The following is an 18,882-nucleotide window of genomic DNA, read 5'->3' on the forward strand; positions in this document are numbered from 1 at the left end:
ATGACAGGGATGAAGAAGTCAATTAACTGGCTTAATATCAAAGAACACAAACCATTAAATTGCCACCAAACATCACTGTAATCTGAAGATGCTTCAAAAAAGCAAGGCAAAAGGATTTTACAGCAGTATAACTTATTAGAGAGAAGGAGGAACCAGAGATGAGAACCTAGAGAAAGTGGAGTGTGAATGGACAAGAATAACAAAAGCTTTGGAGTAAAGCCAATCTTAAAGACAAGTTACAAGGGTAATTACAGAAATATCATGCTCTTATCAAGAGGAAACCAAGCTCTATTTAATGGCAGTAACCAGAGAGAAAATAGAAGGGGAAAGTTTCAGGGAGATGAGGGGAAACCTGACTAAAGCTCAGATTTTTTTCATGCCCTTTTAAAATCAGCAGTTATTTGAGAAAGCAGCAGAAGGTGGAACAAACCACCTGTTTAACCTCTACTAACATGCTTGAAATTCAGCTCCTGTAAAGAAAAAAATTTAATATTTTTAATACTACATCACTTAAAGGACTCATTTGCAGTTCCTAAAAATGCCCTAACATCATACAAATCAAAATTTCCTGCCCTTTTTGACAACTAAATATGTCTCTCCTGCTTCATACAAGATCAAAGAAGACACTGGTGTTCCTACCAGGGTATATTCCTAAATGTGAAAATTGGGGGCATTCATTGAATTTTAAATGAATTTCTTGAAGAGGAAACAGGAGAGCTGTTTTTAGGGACTTCTGATAAGTCATTCTTAGTCAACAGTTTCTCCTTTTACTGCTGCTTTGTTATCTCTGTCAGCCTGGCTAATACTGCTGTAATGCAATTTTCTGCTTACTTAATGGGACAGTATCTTGCATCTATATAATGGCAGCTGGAGTAATTTTGAAGATTAATTAGATACAATGAAAAATTATGCTTAGATTGAAAAGCCAGGTAGAGTCTCTCACTTCCCAGTACTCCAAAGAGCATGACTGAACAAGATGGGGAGGTGGCTAGATCCCCAGTCTCAGTGTGCCTGCTAGTCCCCAGGTGTAGTTAGCAAGGGAAGAACTACTGGTCTTTGTAAAAACCTGTGGGAAACATCATCTGTAAAGTTAGATGCCTCTGGCACACTTCAGCACACTTCCTACATGAATATTTATGTAGGTACAATGTATCAAAGCATCTGAAGTCTTGTTACCACTAACTTCACATTTCCCTCCTAGTAGAGAGAGAAAAGAAGGCACCACTTGGTTCCTGTTTTGCTAAAACCCACCAAATATTTTAGTTTCTTCTCAGCTTCGCAACCATCAAGTTGTACTTTAGCACTCCTTGCAACTTTCAACTTTTGAGTGCCATATTGTTTGCCCCCAAACCAAGTTGTAGAAGAAAAACACTTCATCAGGAAGAATCTAAGCTCTTCAAATAATTGGAGTAGAAGTAAATAGCAATACTAACCTCTTTCATTTTTTCCAGTTCATTCTGTAGTGCTTGTTTGGCAATTTCAACTTCTATAAGCTGCTGTCTTAATTTTTCATTTTCATCTTCTGTTATAGTACGTTTTTCTTCCACATTTTCTAACTCATGATGAAGTCTCACTGATACATCTTTTGCAACCTAAATGAAATGGTATATCAAAAGAAGGGTTAAAAAAAAATTAACTGCTGCAGTGCTTAGTGCCTAAGCAACCATTTAAAAGTTAATTCTGGGTGTTTTGATGGAAGAGGTATGTAAGGAAACAGGTAGACAAGGACACCCACAGACAGAATTCTAAATAATTCCAAATTCAAGCCAATTCCTTCCAAAAAATTATACATTATCCCTATGGACTTCACTGGAAACCACATCAGACATTAAACCCCAACTCCTTCTTAGGTTCTGTCACATCAACAGTTAAACAGGACCTTCACTATTCCTGGAGACAGTGCATCATCTATTTTCTCTCAACCACAGCTAGCTTATGCTTTTCAATGCCTAAAACCACACACCCTTCAAATACTTGACACGCATGAGCACCTAAAAGCAGGGCCCATCTTCTCCAGGCCTTCCCTACCTGTGTCTACCTGTGACTGCAAATGGACACATGTTTATTTTGACTCTGCTAGTTTCTCTCTCCTTCGTGGACAATTAATGAAAATATTTACTACCATTGGCTCATTTTAAGATCAAAATACAAACAAACAACATTTTTACTGATGTTGTGTTCACACAAATGATATCCGATATTTTCAATGGAAATTAACACTAAGGTTTGTGGTTGTTTGGGGGATTTTTAATGCATTTTCATAGGAATAGAGTTATAAGGCATATGACAAGATTTAATTCCTCCTCCTCAGGAAAAGTAATGAGAATCTTACCCTGCAAGCCACTTGCACTATATTTTTGAAACTACCAGAAATTATAATCACACATCAAAAATATTTAAATATACACTAATCACTGTGTTGATGGTGATTTAGACGCACAGAAATATAGTTTGAAAAGCCTAATTTCCTGCTTTTTTTAGAACACTGGCAAGCATAATTAATCCAACTTAGCATTAGCTAGGGGAGTTCAGCGAGCTGTCCTTCATGGCTTTCACTCAAACCACCTTTATGTTAGTATGTCAGAAGTTCTTTGACATACTAAAACTCTAGAGAAGAAATTCTAACGGTAAGTAAGCATCTAGAAAGATCCAATGTTTCAGAAATCAGCAGCAGCTAGTGACTCAGCCTCCCTTGACAAGAAACCCAGTGTGTGTGAATTACAGATACAACACTGCAGTGTAGCACAAGATCATTCAATAACCTCCCCCACTGCACACGCACTCAAGACACATAATGCCCAACAGAAAGAGTGAGTGGAGGGGAATTTCAATTATAACCATAGCCCAAAGAGACTGCAGAATGAGCTGAGAAACACACCACAAGGCTTTAGCTTGATGCCTTTTCCTACACTTAGTATTAAAGCGCTCATCTGGTTGTCCAACCAAAGTAAATGGAAAATCATGGGGGATATTTAAAACAGCACCTTAATAGAACCTATAGTCTATAGATACAGTCTGGATCAGTAAATAAAACCAAATTATAATGCAATTAGTGGTAACTAATTTTTTGACACAAAAATTGGTGGAATAGCTGTTAATGCAGGAAAAAAAAAACAAAACAGAGCATTCTAGATCACACGGGAAATGGAACTCACTTATGCAAGATACATTTTAATCCAGGCGTATGTAAGATACAGTCTTGCAGATAGCTGTATTAAAATGTATCTCTGAAGGATCAAGTTCCCTAATGTACTGCAAAATGAACAATGTCAATTTGGATAGTCTTTCTTCAGAAGAGGACTTGAAAACACTACCTAAAACCACACAAGTTATAATTATGGTTAGCCAGCACCCAGAACTCTATAAGGCAGAAATTTGGCATTAGGCATTCATCCCTGCTCCAAAGCAGAGCACATTCATGAACAGTGAGAACACTCTGCAAGAACACTGCTCCTTTCCAATGAGTCAGTCACACTGGGAAACACATGGGAGAAATGTTAATTAAAGCAAGCTCTTTGTCCAGCTAAATCCAAGGCCTTAGCTTCTATCTCCTATATTGGCAGACAAGCACCTCAGCAGAAGTGCCCTCAACAATTCCCTCCCCAGCCTGCATGTGTATGACTTGCTAATAAAAGTAACAGAGCCAACAAAGAAGCCAACTATAATCACAATTCACTTGAGACATAAAGGCCCACCTTCAAATTCTGCCTGCAAATGTGTGTGTCTCAACTGATCACATAAGCATCATCCCTTGTTTCAAACAGAAATCCCCAGGAGAAGGGGGTGATTTTGCTTCTGATCAGGAAGACTCTATTTTGCCAAGAACCACATGGGCAGCTGTATTTATAGAACTGTCACAGCCACAACAGAAAACGTGGGTTTTGAATACTCACAGAAAAGGAATATCAAATAGAAATTTTAATAATAGTGATGACAAGCTTGAAAACTTTCAGAAAAGATGATCCAAACCAGGTTTGAGAATAACATATTTATCCATCATATCCATCCATCATATTTATCAGAAAGAAGTTAAAAAATAACCTTGTTTGTAATCATGTATTAAATTCACATTATAAACTGCAGCCCACAGAGCCCATGTGCCATGGGTATCTAGGCAGAAGTGTGGCCAACAAGCTCACATTTGCTATAGAGAGGTCTGCACTTCCATGAGAAAAGGTCAGTTAACTGGGAGATCAGTCAACTGAAAAATGTTTAGGTGTCCTGATTCAGCAGGAGTCCTTCAATATCTAGTGAATGGAAGCAGAAATTAAACTTCCAACTGTGTCAAGAAAGGCTTTTTTCTCTGTAATTGGACCAATCTAGAATGAAGATGATGGGTATTTTACCAATGACAATCTTTAAACAAGGACTGAAACTTTTCCTTAGCAAGAGGCTGTGGTTGATTCAGATCTTATGGATGAAATGCAGTTGATGACACACTGAAATTTGATGGGTTTTGTCTACGCTTTCAGGTGGATGTGCAAAACCCTGGATTCATTGACTATGACAGCAGTTTTTTTACTGATGGAGACAGAGTAAGGATTTAGTGTTGTGACTGCAAGTATTCAATCTGCTTACCCCCTAAAATCTTTCACTTAAGAGTAACAAAATCCCCTCAAAGTCAATGGGGCTGTTTGGTGAGGTTGGTTTAATTCTGCAGTGGAAGGGTATGTTTTGCACTCATCATAAAGAGCCCAAAACCTTTCACTTCTAATTTGCTTTTGAGTAACTCCTTGCACATTACCTTTATAAAAAATGATAGCAAGGGCTACATACAGCAAGGGCCTCCTATTACCAAGAAGAGCTTGGCCATTGCTATTTCACAAACTGCACTGGGTGCACAGTGGAACAGATGGAAACGCCTGAGTCATGAGGACCAAGAGCATGGTTGTGTCTCCATCTGAGACGCTCCCTTTCCCTCGACACCTGCCCGTGTCTGTACCTTGAGGTCCTGCTCCATGCTGCGTATGAGCTCGTTGTCGATCTCGCCAGTCTGGGCGTAGCGGAGCCTCTTGCGCTCGGCCTTGCGCAGCCGGTACTGAAGGATCCGGCAGTTCTTGTTGGCTCGCTCCAGTTCATGGCGCATTTCTTGAAGCTGACAAGCATCCTCCTCAAAGAAACTGTCCCTCATCTCGTCCATCTCTGTCCTCAGCTCGTCTATTTCGTTCTGGCACCGGGGGCAAGAAGGGGACAGGGACGCAACAGGTGGGTCAAAAGCACAAATGTCAGCACACATAGGGAAAGGCAGCCAAAATGGAACTCCGCCCCGCAGGGAGGGCAAGTAAATACAATCCAGCTCATTATAGGCACCGCAACGAAGCAGGGAAGTGGCACTGCCCGCACACCCCACAACAGAGCCATCTTAACGATGCTTCCAGCGCTCCTGCTGCAAGAGGGAGGCCGGGAAGGTCCTCCCGTCGGGAGGCAGCCCTGTCCACGCCCGGCCCTGGTTCTCCCCCACCCCCGTCACGGCCCCGGCCCCTCACCTTGAGGCTCTCGTTCTCCTCCCGCAGTTTCTCCATCTCCTCCTGCATCTCCTCCTGCAGGTGGGGGCTCAGGGCGACTTCGGGGCCGCAGCTCCTGCCGTCGCCTTCTGCCTCGCCCTGCCGCAGCCCCTCCGCCCCGGCCGCCGCCATGGCAGCGGGCGAGGAGGCGGAGGCGGCCGGGGGAGGCTCGGCCGGGGCGGCGGCCGCGGAGGCGGCGGAGGCAGCGCTGCCGCTGCTGCTGCTGTGGTTGCTGCCCTTGGTTTGCATCTGGGCGGCCGCCGCCAGCCCTTTCCTGAGATGGAACTGGATGAGCTCACTTTGCAGGCATCCCTCCTTCCAGTACCCGCCGCCGCCCGCCGCCGCACCGCGGCCCTTCCCCGCGCCCGAGGAAGATGGAGGCGCCGGGGCCGCCTCCCCCGCGCCCTTCAGCGGGGACCGCCCCGCTTTCCCCCGCCACTGCTTGGGCGGCGGCGCCACCGCCCCCTCCCGCTCGCCCCCGCCGGCCCCTGCAGGGGGCGCCTCCTCGGCGGCGCCCGGCGGCGGCAGCGGCTCCTCGGCGGCGGCAGCGGCGGCTCCTCCTCTCCCGGCGGCGGCGTTGGGCGGCGGTTCAGCACCGGCGCCGGGCTGGACAGCTCCCCTCGCCGGCTTCTCGGCGGCGCGGCCGCGGGCGGCTCGGGGGGCCTGGCCGGGCGGCGGCCGCGCCGAGGCGGCTTTGGCGGCGCTGGGCGCGGCTTTGGCGGCGCTGGGCGGCGGGCGCGGGGCGGCGTCGCGGGCCCGGGCCGGCGAGGCTGCCCGCGGCTGCTTCCTGCCGCTGCTGCCCTCGGGATGCAGGCGCGGCTCGGCGGCGGCGCCCCCTGCAGGCGGCTGGCTCATGGCGGCGGCTATCTCGGGGACGCGTCCATCACCGGCCGGCTCCTCCGCCTCCTCCGCCGCCGCCGCCCCGAGAGCTGGGGGAGGAGAACCGGAGAAGCGGTCGGGGTGGGCACGGGGAGGACGGGGAGACGGGCTTTCCGGCCACGGCGGCCGCCAGCCTGCCCCCTCCCCGCCGTCGCGGCGCCCCGCCGGCCCCCGGCCCTCACCCGCGCCCACCGGAGCGGTCCCTCGGAGCGGCCGGGGAGAATCCGACCGAGGCCGCAGCCCAGAGCCAACCGGAGCGGCTCAAGGAAGGGCCCGAAGGGCTCGGCTGAGGCTGAGACCCGTTCCCACTCCGCCTGCACCTAGGGGCGTTTCCCCAGCCCCGATGCTGAACCTTCCCCCGCCGGACCGCCACACCGGGGATGGATTTCCTCCCACACACAAACTTCCCTCTCCCTTGTCCTCACCACCAAGCCTGCGTTGCTAATGCACCTGTCTGCCTGCTAAAAGGCCTCGTTCCAGTGTCTATCACAGCCGAATAGGGGAAAGCTACTGTACAAAGGGCTGCACACGTGGAAGCAACTACAGATTTCCCTTCAGCTTTGACAGCGACTCTTCCGGGGCAAGGTGACTCGGGAATCGAGGGTCATAAAGGAAAGGGGTTTTGCACTCAGCTTCTAAACACACATTTGCCCCAGTTTTTTATCCAGAGGTGCTGTCAGGACCGATTCATATTTGTTACCAGTTATGCATATCAATAAGTTATATAGGACTCAGACATAATCCCTCCAGCAGATTTTCAAAACAGAAGAAGCAAGGAATACACTGTCACCCGGAATAAAATGTTATATGTCATTCTCTGAAGGATGCTCACTTGACAATTTGCCTCTATAATGACACAACCAGAGTTTTCGTGACCACAACAGATTATGAAAAAGGGCTGTTAAAAGCCATATCATGCTGCTAATGCCCCCAATATATTCTGAAAGTAATGGCTATGATCCACAAACTGTTTTCACACAGCCTTTATTCAACTCCCCTTAGGGAGAAAACATAACATCAGAAATGACAGCATTCCTAACATGGCCTGCCCATTCCCTCCTAGAACATGGCTTAACCATTCCCTGCTAGAACAGGGGATAAAGAAAGAAGCACGACTGGGCAAAATCAATGTAGAGACTATACCGTGCCCTGACAATTGGTTTACTCCCTCGAACATACTAGACAATGAGGCTGTGTTTGCTCTGCTGTCACTGGCAGGAGGACATCATTTCCTCTCAAATGCACTGTCATTAATAACCAGATTTAAGCCAATATTCTGGAAATTAATCCTCAAAATGACACAATTTGGCAGACACTTCCCAAGCATTAATTATTAAAAAAAAAGCATGGGCGTATAAAGCTATAAAACTTGTATGACAACACTTTATAAAAGATTTCCTTGCATTTCTATTAGCCACCACAAACAGAATTCCCACCCTACCATTGTTTGGAGCTATACAGGTATGAAATATAAGAAACGTAATTCAAATTAATCATCGGGAACCCTATGCTATACCTGAATCTTTTAGGGAACTTTCACGGCAACTAAGACATCGGACTCAACTGCGACCTCCCAGAACACAATCCCTTACCCTGCATGCCCCAAAATCCAAGATCTGCTACCTCCTAGGGTTAAGCTGGCTAATTTTATATATACATATATATATATGTATTCATATACATTTTTAACTGGCAAAACGAAAGCCCCGTTTGAGATCAAGTCCGAAACCTCTGTCCTCACAAAACTCCGCAGCTCGACCTTCTCCCCAGAGACAAACCCACGTGGCGCCGGGACGCGGCGTCTCCGCAGGTTTTCCTGTCGGGAACAGCTGTCCAGGCGGAAAAAGGGGTAAATAAATGGAAGCAACAAAAGGGAGCAGTCCGGTGGCTCCACGGGCCAGCACGGGACTCTCCCGTGCCCCGAACTTCGGGCAGAGCATCCACCTGTCCCTGGCCTTTTCGTCCTACCGGGCATCCGCCTCTGCCCCGGCGAGAATTCGCAAACGCGGCTTAATATTTGGGAGCGCTTCTGCCTTTTGTCCTGGTTTAAAGGAGCAGAGGGGATTTTTGAAAGTCCCCCCTCCCCCTCATACCTGGCGGGTTTGTTACATCTGCATTAGGAATAATATTTCCTTTTTGGGGAGAAAGAGAAAAAAAAAAAGTAGAAGGAAAAGAAAAGGCTTGTACCTAAAGCATCTGCATTACTCACCACCACTTTGTCCGCTGCCCGGCTGGCGAAATGCATGCACGGAGAGCCGGGCACCGCACACGAGGTACCCGCCGCTGCCAGAGCCTCTCAGGAAAATGAAGCAATATTCATGAGCTGACCTCACTGGGCCTGGGAGACGGAAGGGGTGGGGGGGACCGGGGGGGGAAGGGAAGAAAGCAGCGAAGGGAAGAGAAAGGAAAAGATTAAACGGCGAGAACCCCGCCCAGGCCTGAAGGCTGAATTACGTCCCTTCATCTATCTGCACATGGTGGAATAGGATTACAGCGCAAATGGGGGAAGGAGCGGGCTGCAAGCAAGGGATGCGCCCGCTCTGGCTTCCCAATGCATGCGGGCAATCGATGGTGATCAATTATTTAGCGTCCCCTTCAGGGAAGCCTGCTCGGGCCGGGCATGGGTGCCGGGCATCTCCTGTACGGGCAGGGCTGCGGTGACAGAGCTTTCTTCCTTTGTTCGCCGCCCTCCGCTGCGCCCCTTCGGCAAGAGCCCGCAGCCGCCCGGAGGGGCAGAGACAAAGGCAGCGCCGTCTCTGGGCTGGTGGAGATCATTCTCTGGGGTTATTTACGCGCCTCAACACGGGGACCAACGGGTCACTGACCCTTTCTTTACTCGTGTCACGGGCAAATCTGTATTACCTCTCTGTTCTATCGTGAGGTGAATTTACCTTTGCTCTGAAGCACCTCAGGAGGCTCTTAAGACTTTGCGCTTGAAGTCTTTCTCAATTACAAACAAAGAAAACTGCGGAAAGGCTTGCTTTCGTTCCCCTCGCCACGTGATGGTGTGGGAGTGTCCCGGACCCACCTGTGTCTATGTGAACACCCGGCAAGAATAGCCTCAGGGGCAGCGACGCTCAGTTTGGGGTCCCTCTCCCGCCTCCTGCAGCCGCTCGGAGGTCGGGGCAGCTCCTGGGCTCTGCCTCAGCCCCGGCAGCGCCTTGGCGGCGGGAGGGGCGGCGGACGCTTCCCTCCAGCTGTGGGGAGAATGGGTTCGGGAGGGCTGGAAACTCCTCCCGAAGGATAATTGAGTGATGGTTTCGTGCCCATAGGTATACCAGCATATACATGCATGCATACATCTATATATAAACTGTATATACGCATATACACTGTGCATAAATATGTACACAGATGTGTGTGCATACGCATGTGCTAGCACGCCTACAAAATATACAAACATATGCATGGGTTGGTACATTGCATGTACATATATACTTATCTCTGAGGTTCTTGTTTTACTTATCTCTGAGGTTCTTGTGCAGTCCTTGGGTGATGGCAAGAGGGAGATGGGCTGCCCCCCTTCCAGCTCCCCCCCTCCTGACAGTCATCTCCACCTCTCCTGATATGCCATGCAGGACTCAACACATCTAAACCATCATATGTGGCATGAAGAAAGATACTCCCCCCATGCAGGTGCATGTCCTCCAGACTCAAGCCCTGGGACTGCATGAACGGGATATAGATAGACGTGCTGAGTTGAGGGCAATCAGAAAATAGGAAATGGAACATTAATGCTGAATAAGAAAATCACTGGGACGATGAAAAGCTACTTTTAAAATAATTAATATTTAATGATTTTTTTTTTGGTCTTTGAAACTCATAAAAAACAACTGCAATCATACCAAGTAAAGAGAATAATTGATTGAAAACCTGAGGAATGAAAATAAAAATATTTCTGGAGTAGGAGTTGGGAAAATTTCATATGAAAATGCTAGACAGATTCTGCTAGAACATCTTGGTCCTGATCTCAGTGAATAAACAGAATAGAAGTATTAAGGACATCACAACAACATAACATTTCATTTACACAATATCATTCAGAAGGACAGGCACAACAGTCCCTACTTTTAAGCACTGGACATTATTTACCATCTTTTCTGCTCCCTTGGTGGGTGAGTTGCTTGGATGAACTTTCTACAGAAAACAATTATGCAATGCGATGGCATCTCATACCACCTACGACAAGTTTGATCATGCTTTTGGAAAGGTACAGATTCTTATTTTGTCACAATGGTGGCCAAATGAAAACCAGGTCATCAGATTATCTTCACCTACATTGTCATAGGCCATATGTCTGACAGTAAAGATCAATCTTATGGTGGTAAAAAATGCCAGTTTCTCAGTGTGGTTTGGTATGGTTGACTTAATTCTCAAAAATTTCCATTTTGTCTAAACATCAGTACTGGCAGAGTTATAAAAATTGACATGGGCACAAAAATATTCTACTCATATAATTTACTTTTCTGGGGAAAATGGATAAAATGAATGTAAGTTAAAGTACTCTTTTACTAATATAAGATGTATTTCCACAAGGAAATTTTCTGCCAGATCTCTGTGGGCATTTTCTATTACTAACAGATCATGATATAAAAGATACAATAATTATATCTACCCTTGAGTAAGTGCAGTATGAAGAGACCCATATATACAAATTAATACAGTAAAAAATTCCATTTATGAGCAGATTTTATTGTAGAGTCTCTAAAAACCTGTGGATTGAAATAATATACAGAAGGAAAGGTATTAACTTCACACAGAAAACAAGGGGATCTCAGCTGACTATTGTCATTCAGAAATGAAACACTGACATGGTGCAGGACAGTTGTACAAATACACTGGCTCAAATGTCAGGGAAAACAATGGAAATAGAATACCAGAAATTATTTAGTGAGAAGTAGAGAACAAACCAGAAAATATAATTACTGGTCCTTATAATTCCCTGCTGCCGAGAGATTTTGATTACCGAGAACAGTTCTGGTTCCCCGTCTCAAACCAGGCATGATGGAAAGGAGTAAGGTTCAGAGGAGGATGGCCAGAGCCTGAAGTGTCTCTGCTTAAGGAATGATGAGATATGGTAGGATTTTTCAGACTGGAGAAAGGGTGGCTGAGGACAAATGTGATGCAAGTCCCTACAATCTTTAGTAAGGAAGGTAAACAAGTGTAAAAGGTTCACCATTACTCACAGTATCTACCCACACAAATGGTGCAGAGATGCAAACAGGAAAGAAAGAAACAAACAGGTGATGCATTCCAAAAACCTAGAAGACAGTCCTTGTGGTTAAGCTATTCACTCCGTGACACAGAGTGTTGGGAATATAAGGAACTGCCTGAGTTTAAAAAGTGATTGAAGGAAGTAATGGAAGAAAAATCAGTTGGCAACAAAAAAGGACGAACATGCTCAAAACCCACCTCTTCTCTGACTATATTTTTGATCTGAGAGATGGTCTGGGAGAGGTATTAATATGTGTTTTTGCATTCTCTTCCAGCATCTACTATTGACCACAGTTGGACACCTATCAGTAAGATAAAAAATCTTGAATCTGGCTGTGTATGACAATTCTTATCCTGTTAGTATCACACTCTAGCTTCACCCCCTTTCTCTTTTCTACCTTATTTTGTTTTCTTCATTTCTATTTCATTCTTCCACCCTAGATTTATTTTTCTGCAGAGCATTGGCAACCTGCTGCACCCTGGTAGAGCATACCTATGACTTTTTCATTACTTTTCTGCTTTCAATAGCTAGAATTGTTTTGACTCAAATTAGAGTCAACAAGAGAAAACAAAATTTTGTTTTCTACTTTTCTAGTTGTTTTCTAGTCCCATTATTGCTTGCTCATGTAGAGACACATTTTTCAGCCTATAACTGTGTTAAGTTGTATGCAGTTGAGCAAGAGATGAAAGTAGAGGAAGATAAAGGAAAGGAAGAATTTCTCCTCCAAGCAGAGTTTAGCTTAAGTCATATAAGTTTCTTTTCCTAAGTTGAGAAGAGAATCCCTTTACATAACACCCTAAAAGTGTGACCAAAGCACAACCTCCTAGCTTTCAGTAGAGAATACTTTAATAACAGATTTCAGGAGTGGCTTGCAGAGGATGCTTTTCCAGGAAAATGCCTGGGTGGCTCACAATTGCTGTACTTTCTCCACTTGCTTACTCACCTCCTCTGCCCTCTTGGGAATATGCTGGGTTATGCTTGTTCAGACAGAGAAGCTTCTGGAGCATGCTGTGCTAATTCGTGGTGCTGGCACTGCCCCAGCTGGCAGAGGCTGCAGTTTATCTCCCTGCCCAGGAGGATGTGCTGGACACAACTAATTCTACCCCAGGCCAAGGCCCATTTTCTCTGTCCATACAGAAAAAAAAAAAAAAAAAAAAGATAACTTTGAGACTTTAATTTACCTATTTCTAATATGTTGACTAAGCACCACAAGAGGTAATTTGAGAATAAACAATGAATACATTACAACTTTTCTATTTTCTTATATACTTGTAAATGTAAAAGCTTTCCAGAGGTACTGCATAGCAGAATTGTACAGCACCAAATCATCACACTTCAAGAAGAAGAAACCTTGATACCTTGATGTTAGATAGGAATAACACTTGGCTGAAAAAACAAAGCTAAACCCCATATATTTTAAGTTCATACAACTCAGTAGAACAGAAATAACAGCACCAAATAATTTGTTAAAAGACACATAGTTTGGCATACCTGTTTAGCCAGATCATTATATAAAATCATGGTGGTCTGATTGTCATTTCTCCTTCCTATATTTCCTTTTCCTCCTCCTCCTTAACAGCTGCTTCTCAGCCAGAGACAGCTATAGCATGGCACACTGAGGCTGCACCTTCTGTTCATCAGCAGACCCTACCTACCAAGGGGGCAGGATGCTCCACCAAAGGTACAGCAATGCCATCTGCACCTTCCCTGGCAAGTCATTCCCATGGGAGAAGTAGGTCATGTTGCTTTTCACTGTTATGTAAAGGAAGCAGCTTCAGCTACCATACCTGTGAGGGATCACCTGTATCCTAGTTCTGGAAGTCTGGATCTCATGCACTCTGTCATAATTCTCTTGGTTTAACCCTTGCATTCAAGCACCTCACTGGATTCTCAGACTCACAAGATTGTGAGAAGACACAAAAAATTTAAATTGTAATAAAAATTAGAGGCATCTTTTGTTCCACCAATGGAGAATAAAACTAGATGGAGTTAGGTCTGTTGCTTTTAATAACTAAATTCTTTTAAAATAAAGGCTTAGTTCTAATTTTGTTCTAACACATTTCATTCAGCCCTCCCAAAGGCTTCAGGAAGTTTCATAATCCTGTTTTTTTTTTTTTTTTTTTCTACAGCAATCAATTCTACTTATTGTTCAGAGATAATAACGGAATTGAACATGCCATGAAACAGGCCAGTTCTGCTCAACCATTTCTAATGATAAAAAAATTTCTATCAGTCTCTCTCTGTCTCTTCTGGAATTGCTATATCTTATGTTACTAGAATGATTTAAAAAAGTATCAATTTTGAATTGAAGACACTGAAAAAGGTCTCTGTATTGCTGTGTTTGCTGCCATTCTACTTTCTCATACTCTTTTCAGAGGATAAGATTACAGCAGACTTGCATAAATGCAATCATGCATGCATATATCTGAATAGTCTATATATTGCATTAGGATCTAAGCCTCATTGATTATTTAATAAGGCTAATGGTAGAGGAACAGTAGAGAAAATTTTATAGCTAAGACTGTGGGAATGAAAGCCAAAATATGGAATTCCTGTAGATTTATCAGTCTCATTGCATTTTGTATAACATGCTTACTGGCTGCTGAAGGTAAACAATATTCCTTTGGACACTAACACAGTACCAGTATGTTCAAACAGCTTTTCCAAGAAGAGATTTCAAATAGAAAGGATTTTTGTTGCAGATGATCAGTTGCAGGTGATCTCAGACTTAAAATGACTGGTGTTAAAAGAGATTAGTCATGAGCCAGCTGTATTCTGGGGTCTGCCTGCTTCTTTCCGACAGGGAGGCTGTGCCACAACCTGTGCATCTCACTGAGAGGGGCCCACAACCAGTATGAAGCTCTTACTGTCTATCTTAATCTTTAAAGTCCTCATTGCGGCTTTCCTGAGCAGACTGCAGAACTTCTTACCCCATGATGTTCCACCACAGCTTGAAGCAAGTGAAAACAGTGGTTCTAGCATCCCAGGGGGGTTGCAGACTCCTTCCTCTGTGCCTAAGGAGAGTTTGGGAGATGCAAGGCCATCCTAGTCTCACACATCTGGTGATCAAGAAAACACAGTACTTTTCAGGGGTCTCCACAGTAGGTGATTTTTCTTCATTTATTTCTAGGCACTAGAATGCCCAATTCCCTTTGAATTCTAGAGGACTTAGGTCCTTAGCTTGGAAAGACAGGGAAGACGTGAGGAAACAGGTGAATAAACAGTCTACATTTTGTTAGCTGAGAGGTTTGAGAGTGTTTTATGTTTTTATTTATTCCTCATTTAATGTTAATTAAATTTTTATTTCCTCCCTGTTAATTTGTTATGCTTGCTTTGATAACTTATGGATGTGTATAATTGTTTAGGCTGGGACTGTATCTTCCTACTCTGACTTCCAGGTGGCATCACATTACCATATACATAAACTTCCAGATGAAAATTCCACCTAGATTTTCCAACACCTGATGTTAGATAATTAGTTTCTTTTCCACCTGTGATACCTCCTGAAATATTCTCTGCCTTTTTGTCCTCCTCTTATGGATAATCTCTCTCTTTATTTTTTTCTTTGGTTTCTCTGTTATTTTTTCACTATAACCTGCATTTTAGGATCAGTGGATTTTTGTATATATCATTTCTAAGCTTAATGCAATTTTCAGAGGTAAGTCTTGGACTAGAAACATTTGAAAATGCTGTCAAATTTATCTCTGTTCCTTTTTTGTCCTAAACACCTGTGAGACCTCAACATAAGTAATCCTGAAAATAAGTTTTTTTCATTTCTATGTCTTACTGGACTTTGTGTATGATGGCTGGACATTTTGGTTGTTAATTCACACTTACAAATCCTATAAAAAATCACAGTATTTAGGCAAGCTGCTGATTAATAAATCAACAGTGAATGAGATCCTTTGTTCAACAATTTGCTGGGCTTTTTATCAGGCCTGTTATGCTGTTATCTACATCCTGGATCATATCCAAGCTTCTTACATAATGCCCTAGTACTTTCAGAGAAATTAGAGGACTCTGGCACACATTAAGACAATAAAATCAGGATATCAGGTTTTCCAGCTGGTGCATGTGCACAGAAAAAGCTCTGTAGGTGTATTGAGAAGTACACACGGCAGATTTGTTGCAAGGCGTTTGACTCAGGGACCGAATTTTGATTCTGATTTAAAGAGCAGGGGAGAAAATGATTTTCTCCAGATCTGCTGCCTTGTGTTGGCTGATATTGCTATAGATGGTTTTAGATGGCAGACAGAGGATCAGCTGTGGCTGTAGCACAGCAGCTTTGTGCTCTCCGTGGGCTGTGGGGGAGCCGCTCGCTTGCCGTGCGGATGAGGCCAGAGCCCCGGTTTCTATGGTGACTTTACCTGCTGCCACCTCATCAAGCAGCCCCTCTTCCATTCCGTGGAGATGGTGCAGGGGAGGGAGAGGAGGGGGAGGCAAGGATGGAGTATTTCCAAGGAGGAGCCTGAGAAATCAGTATTGGTGTGTTGTAGTGTCAGAGTGTCAGGGAATGGACAGAGGCAATCCCTGCAGGGCAGGTTCCAGGGACATGCTGGGCTCCTCCATGCTAACCCACTCCTGCACTCCTTGCATCTCACAGAAAACATAATGGTGATGGTCTGATCTCATTTGGAGTCCCTGTAGAGAAATGTTTTTCACATCTACCCTGGTGTAATTCTATTATGGGCAAAACAACAATCGAGCTTTGTGAAGTAAGGACAGTCCCAGCGACACCGGAGTCCTGCAACAAGGCTCTGGGTCACATTGCCATAGCAATGTGTAAACCCTGGACAGCTGATGCTGCTGCCCACAGAGAATCAGGATGTTGCAGGACAGATCTGAGATAATCCTTTATTGATCTGAGGTGCAAGAGACCATAATTGAAGCATAATTGACCCTTAAGGTAATGCCTTTGTGTTGGAAAGGGTGCTGCAGAATTAGTCTTTCTGCTCCTCCTGTTCTGAGTCTGAATGTGAGGTTAACTTGGTATCTATCCCAACAAAGTCAGCAGTAAATCCAAGTGTTCCTGTTTGGCCAAGTTAATCAGTTATTAATGAGATATATATACAGGAGAGGATACCCTCCAGGTTTCATTCATTATTGAGGAAGGAAGCCCAAGGAAGGCACATAAACTTACCCTGCCATGCAGTCATATTTGCTCAAAAGAGCTGTGATCCACTCTTTTCAAACCCACCTGCTTTTCCCACAGTCCAAGTTATCTTGTAATTGTAGAAGAGGCATGTGTAGGAAGCAACAAATCTTCAATATACAGAGATATTCCTTTAAATCTTCTGGGTCTAAATCTTGGCTCCATTAAGGTCAGTAGCTAATCTCACACTCTTGTCAAAATGACCATCCCCAATGTTAGGAGTTCTTGGACATTTTGGTCATTGTCTCCTCTAAGCTGGCACAGGATTCTTCATGCTGATTTAAGTACTGACAGATTTAATTTAGAAGCTTTACTAAACCAACTGCCAGAAGGTAAATATATATTTTCAAATCACTGATTGTTTCTGTCTTGACTAGAAAAAAACAATGTTCTGATCACTTGAAATACTTCATATAACCTGAGAACTTCTGTGAATAATAATAATGAATTGTAGTAATGGATTTTATTAAAATATCAATTGTCTTTGCATTTACAAAATTTTTGTATGACTTAAAAAGTATAAGGAAAATAAAAATCATTTAATACAGCAACGTAAATGTTCCTAGTTTTATAATGAAGTTTTTCTTTCAAAAGGAAATCTGTAGTTACTGGAAAGGAAGGCTCTCTCTTTTGAGCTGGAGCTGCTGATGCTTAGGCACAGAGCCAGGCCGTGCATCCCATCTCCTGTTTGATGCAGGCCATGTACCTTATGACTTCCAGTTACAGTCCCCCAAAGCCATGATAATATTTGCTGCCATGTCTTCCTCACCACCCCTCCAGATCTAGTTCTGGAATGAGACATGAGTTAACAGACTAACTCAGGGAAGTTAAGTCCTTTTTCTGAAAGATGACTGGGTTAATTTCTTTTAAGGAAAAAATCCTAAAATGTTTTTTCCCACTTTTCATTTGCATGCACTTTCCATTAATCCATCATAATTTTAAAGATGCTTAACTGAGGTGAAGCAAAAATTCAGCTTTCATTTTGTTTACCATACTTTTAATAGCTTTAATACCAGAAACTCTAGTTCTGTAGGCTTCTCTACCATTATAGCCCACAAAAAGACACGTGAGAAAACTTTCCTTGAGCCCTCTTTAAAGAATAAATGTCTTCTTCAATGACTGTTGTGGTGACACTCTCTCTCATTGCAGGATGTTCTGTGAGCCATTGGAAGTCTGTGTGCATCTTGTAATTACTATCAAAGCTTTGGCAAAGGGTCAAACTATTTCTTCAAGCAGTTTTAAAGTGTAACTCAAGCCCATGTGCTCTCATCAACTGCCCTTCCAAACAGCCTGATTGAAGCCACTGAGGTAATGGTGACTGCACCATTGATGTGAAATGGGCACAACACAGAGCTATTTCCCTGGCTGCCTGGTGAGCACATCAGTGCATGGGCACTGCCCCCTGACGAAGGAGTTCTGGAAACTGCACAGATCAAAACCTCTCTGGGGCAAAAGCAGCTGCTAGTCCACTTCCCAGACAGTAACATTTGAGATTCTCCCATTCAATATTTCTGCAAATTATGAAAGACTCCCCATGTCTGGACAGGTTTGTGTCTGTAACTATGCCCCCCCTGAGACATGGATTCACCACTTGGTTAGTGTTTGAACTGTGTCATAAGGACATCACACACATGAAGGTCATAGGGATCAGAGGAGCTGTTTCTTACAGGAAAGACAGAAGCCACAATGGCTCCAAAGCCTTTCCTCTGAGCCAAAGCCATTTTTTGTATACTACATGTTACCTCATAGCACAAGTTTCATCTGGACCAAAACCAAGCTAACTTAGTCCAAGTACAGCATGTGATCTTTATGCCAGTTTAAGGAATTATCCTGACTGCAGCAAAAGAGTTGATACCTGGTCCAGTATAAAAACTGCTGGACAAAGAGGTTTTTTTGCCAAATCATTTGGAAAGCATTGTTGTTATTAAGTGTTTGTTTAATATCCTTCTGTAGCACATTGCCACAATGTCTGGCACAAGTAGCCCTAAAATTAGATGTACCCTCTCCTTGCACCTGTCAATTGAGATGGAGACAGCTGACTAGGAGAGAAATATAGATTTTTTTTTTATAGATTTTAGTGATATGATTTGGCATATGTGCATACTTGTCAACATATTAAAAACATGTTTGAG

The 18,882-nt window shown here is 44.0% G+C and overlaps 1 protein-coding gene across 4 annotated transcripts in view; it reads right to left on the reverse strand.

Moving 5' to 3' along the window:
• MTCL3 (MTCL family member 3) overlaps positions 1-9,080 on the reverse strand; it is a 32,034-nt gene extending 22,954 nt beyond the window's left edge. For 3 of the 4 annotated variants that reach the window (XM_077175269.1, XM_077175270.1, XM_054629446.2), the window contains exons 1-4: positions 8,593-8,721; positions 5,487-6,433; positions 4,943-5,167; positions 1,434-1,592 (exon numbers count right to left, since the gene is read on the reverse strand). In XM_077175269.1, coding sequence (XP_077031384.1) covers positions 1,434-1,592; positions 4,943-5,167; positions 5,487-6,359 — 1,257 coding nt within the window. In that variant the 5' untranslated portion in view covers positions 6,360-6,433; positions 8,593-8,721. Of the gene's footprint in view, positions 1-1,433; positions 1,593-4,942; positions 5,168-5,486; positions 6,434-8,592 lie in introns of all 4 variants that reach the window. The other variant, XM_077175268.1, reaches the window with a different exon arrangement.
• Positions 9,081-18,882: the final 9,802 nt, after the last annotated feature.

The sequence above is a fragment of the Agelaius phoeniceus genome, chromosome 3 (genome assembly GCF_051311805.1).
Source record: "Agelaius phoeniceus isolate bAgePho1 chromosome 3, bAgePho1.hap1, whole genome shotgun sequence".
Lineage (NCBI taxonomy): Eukaryota > Metazoa > Chordata > Aves > Passeriformes > Icteridae > Agelaius > Agelaius phoeniceus.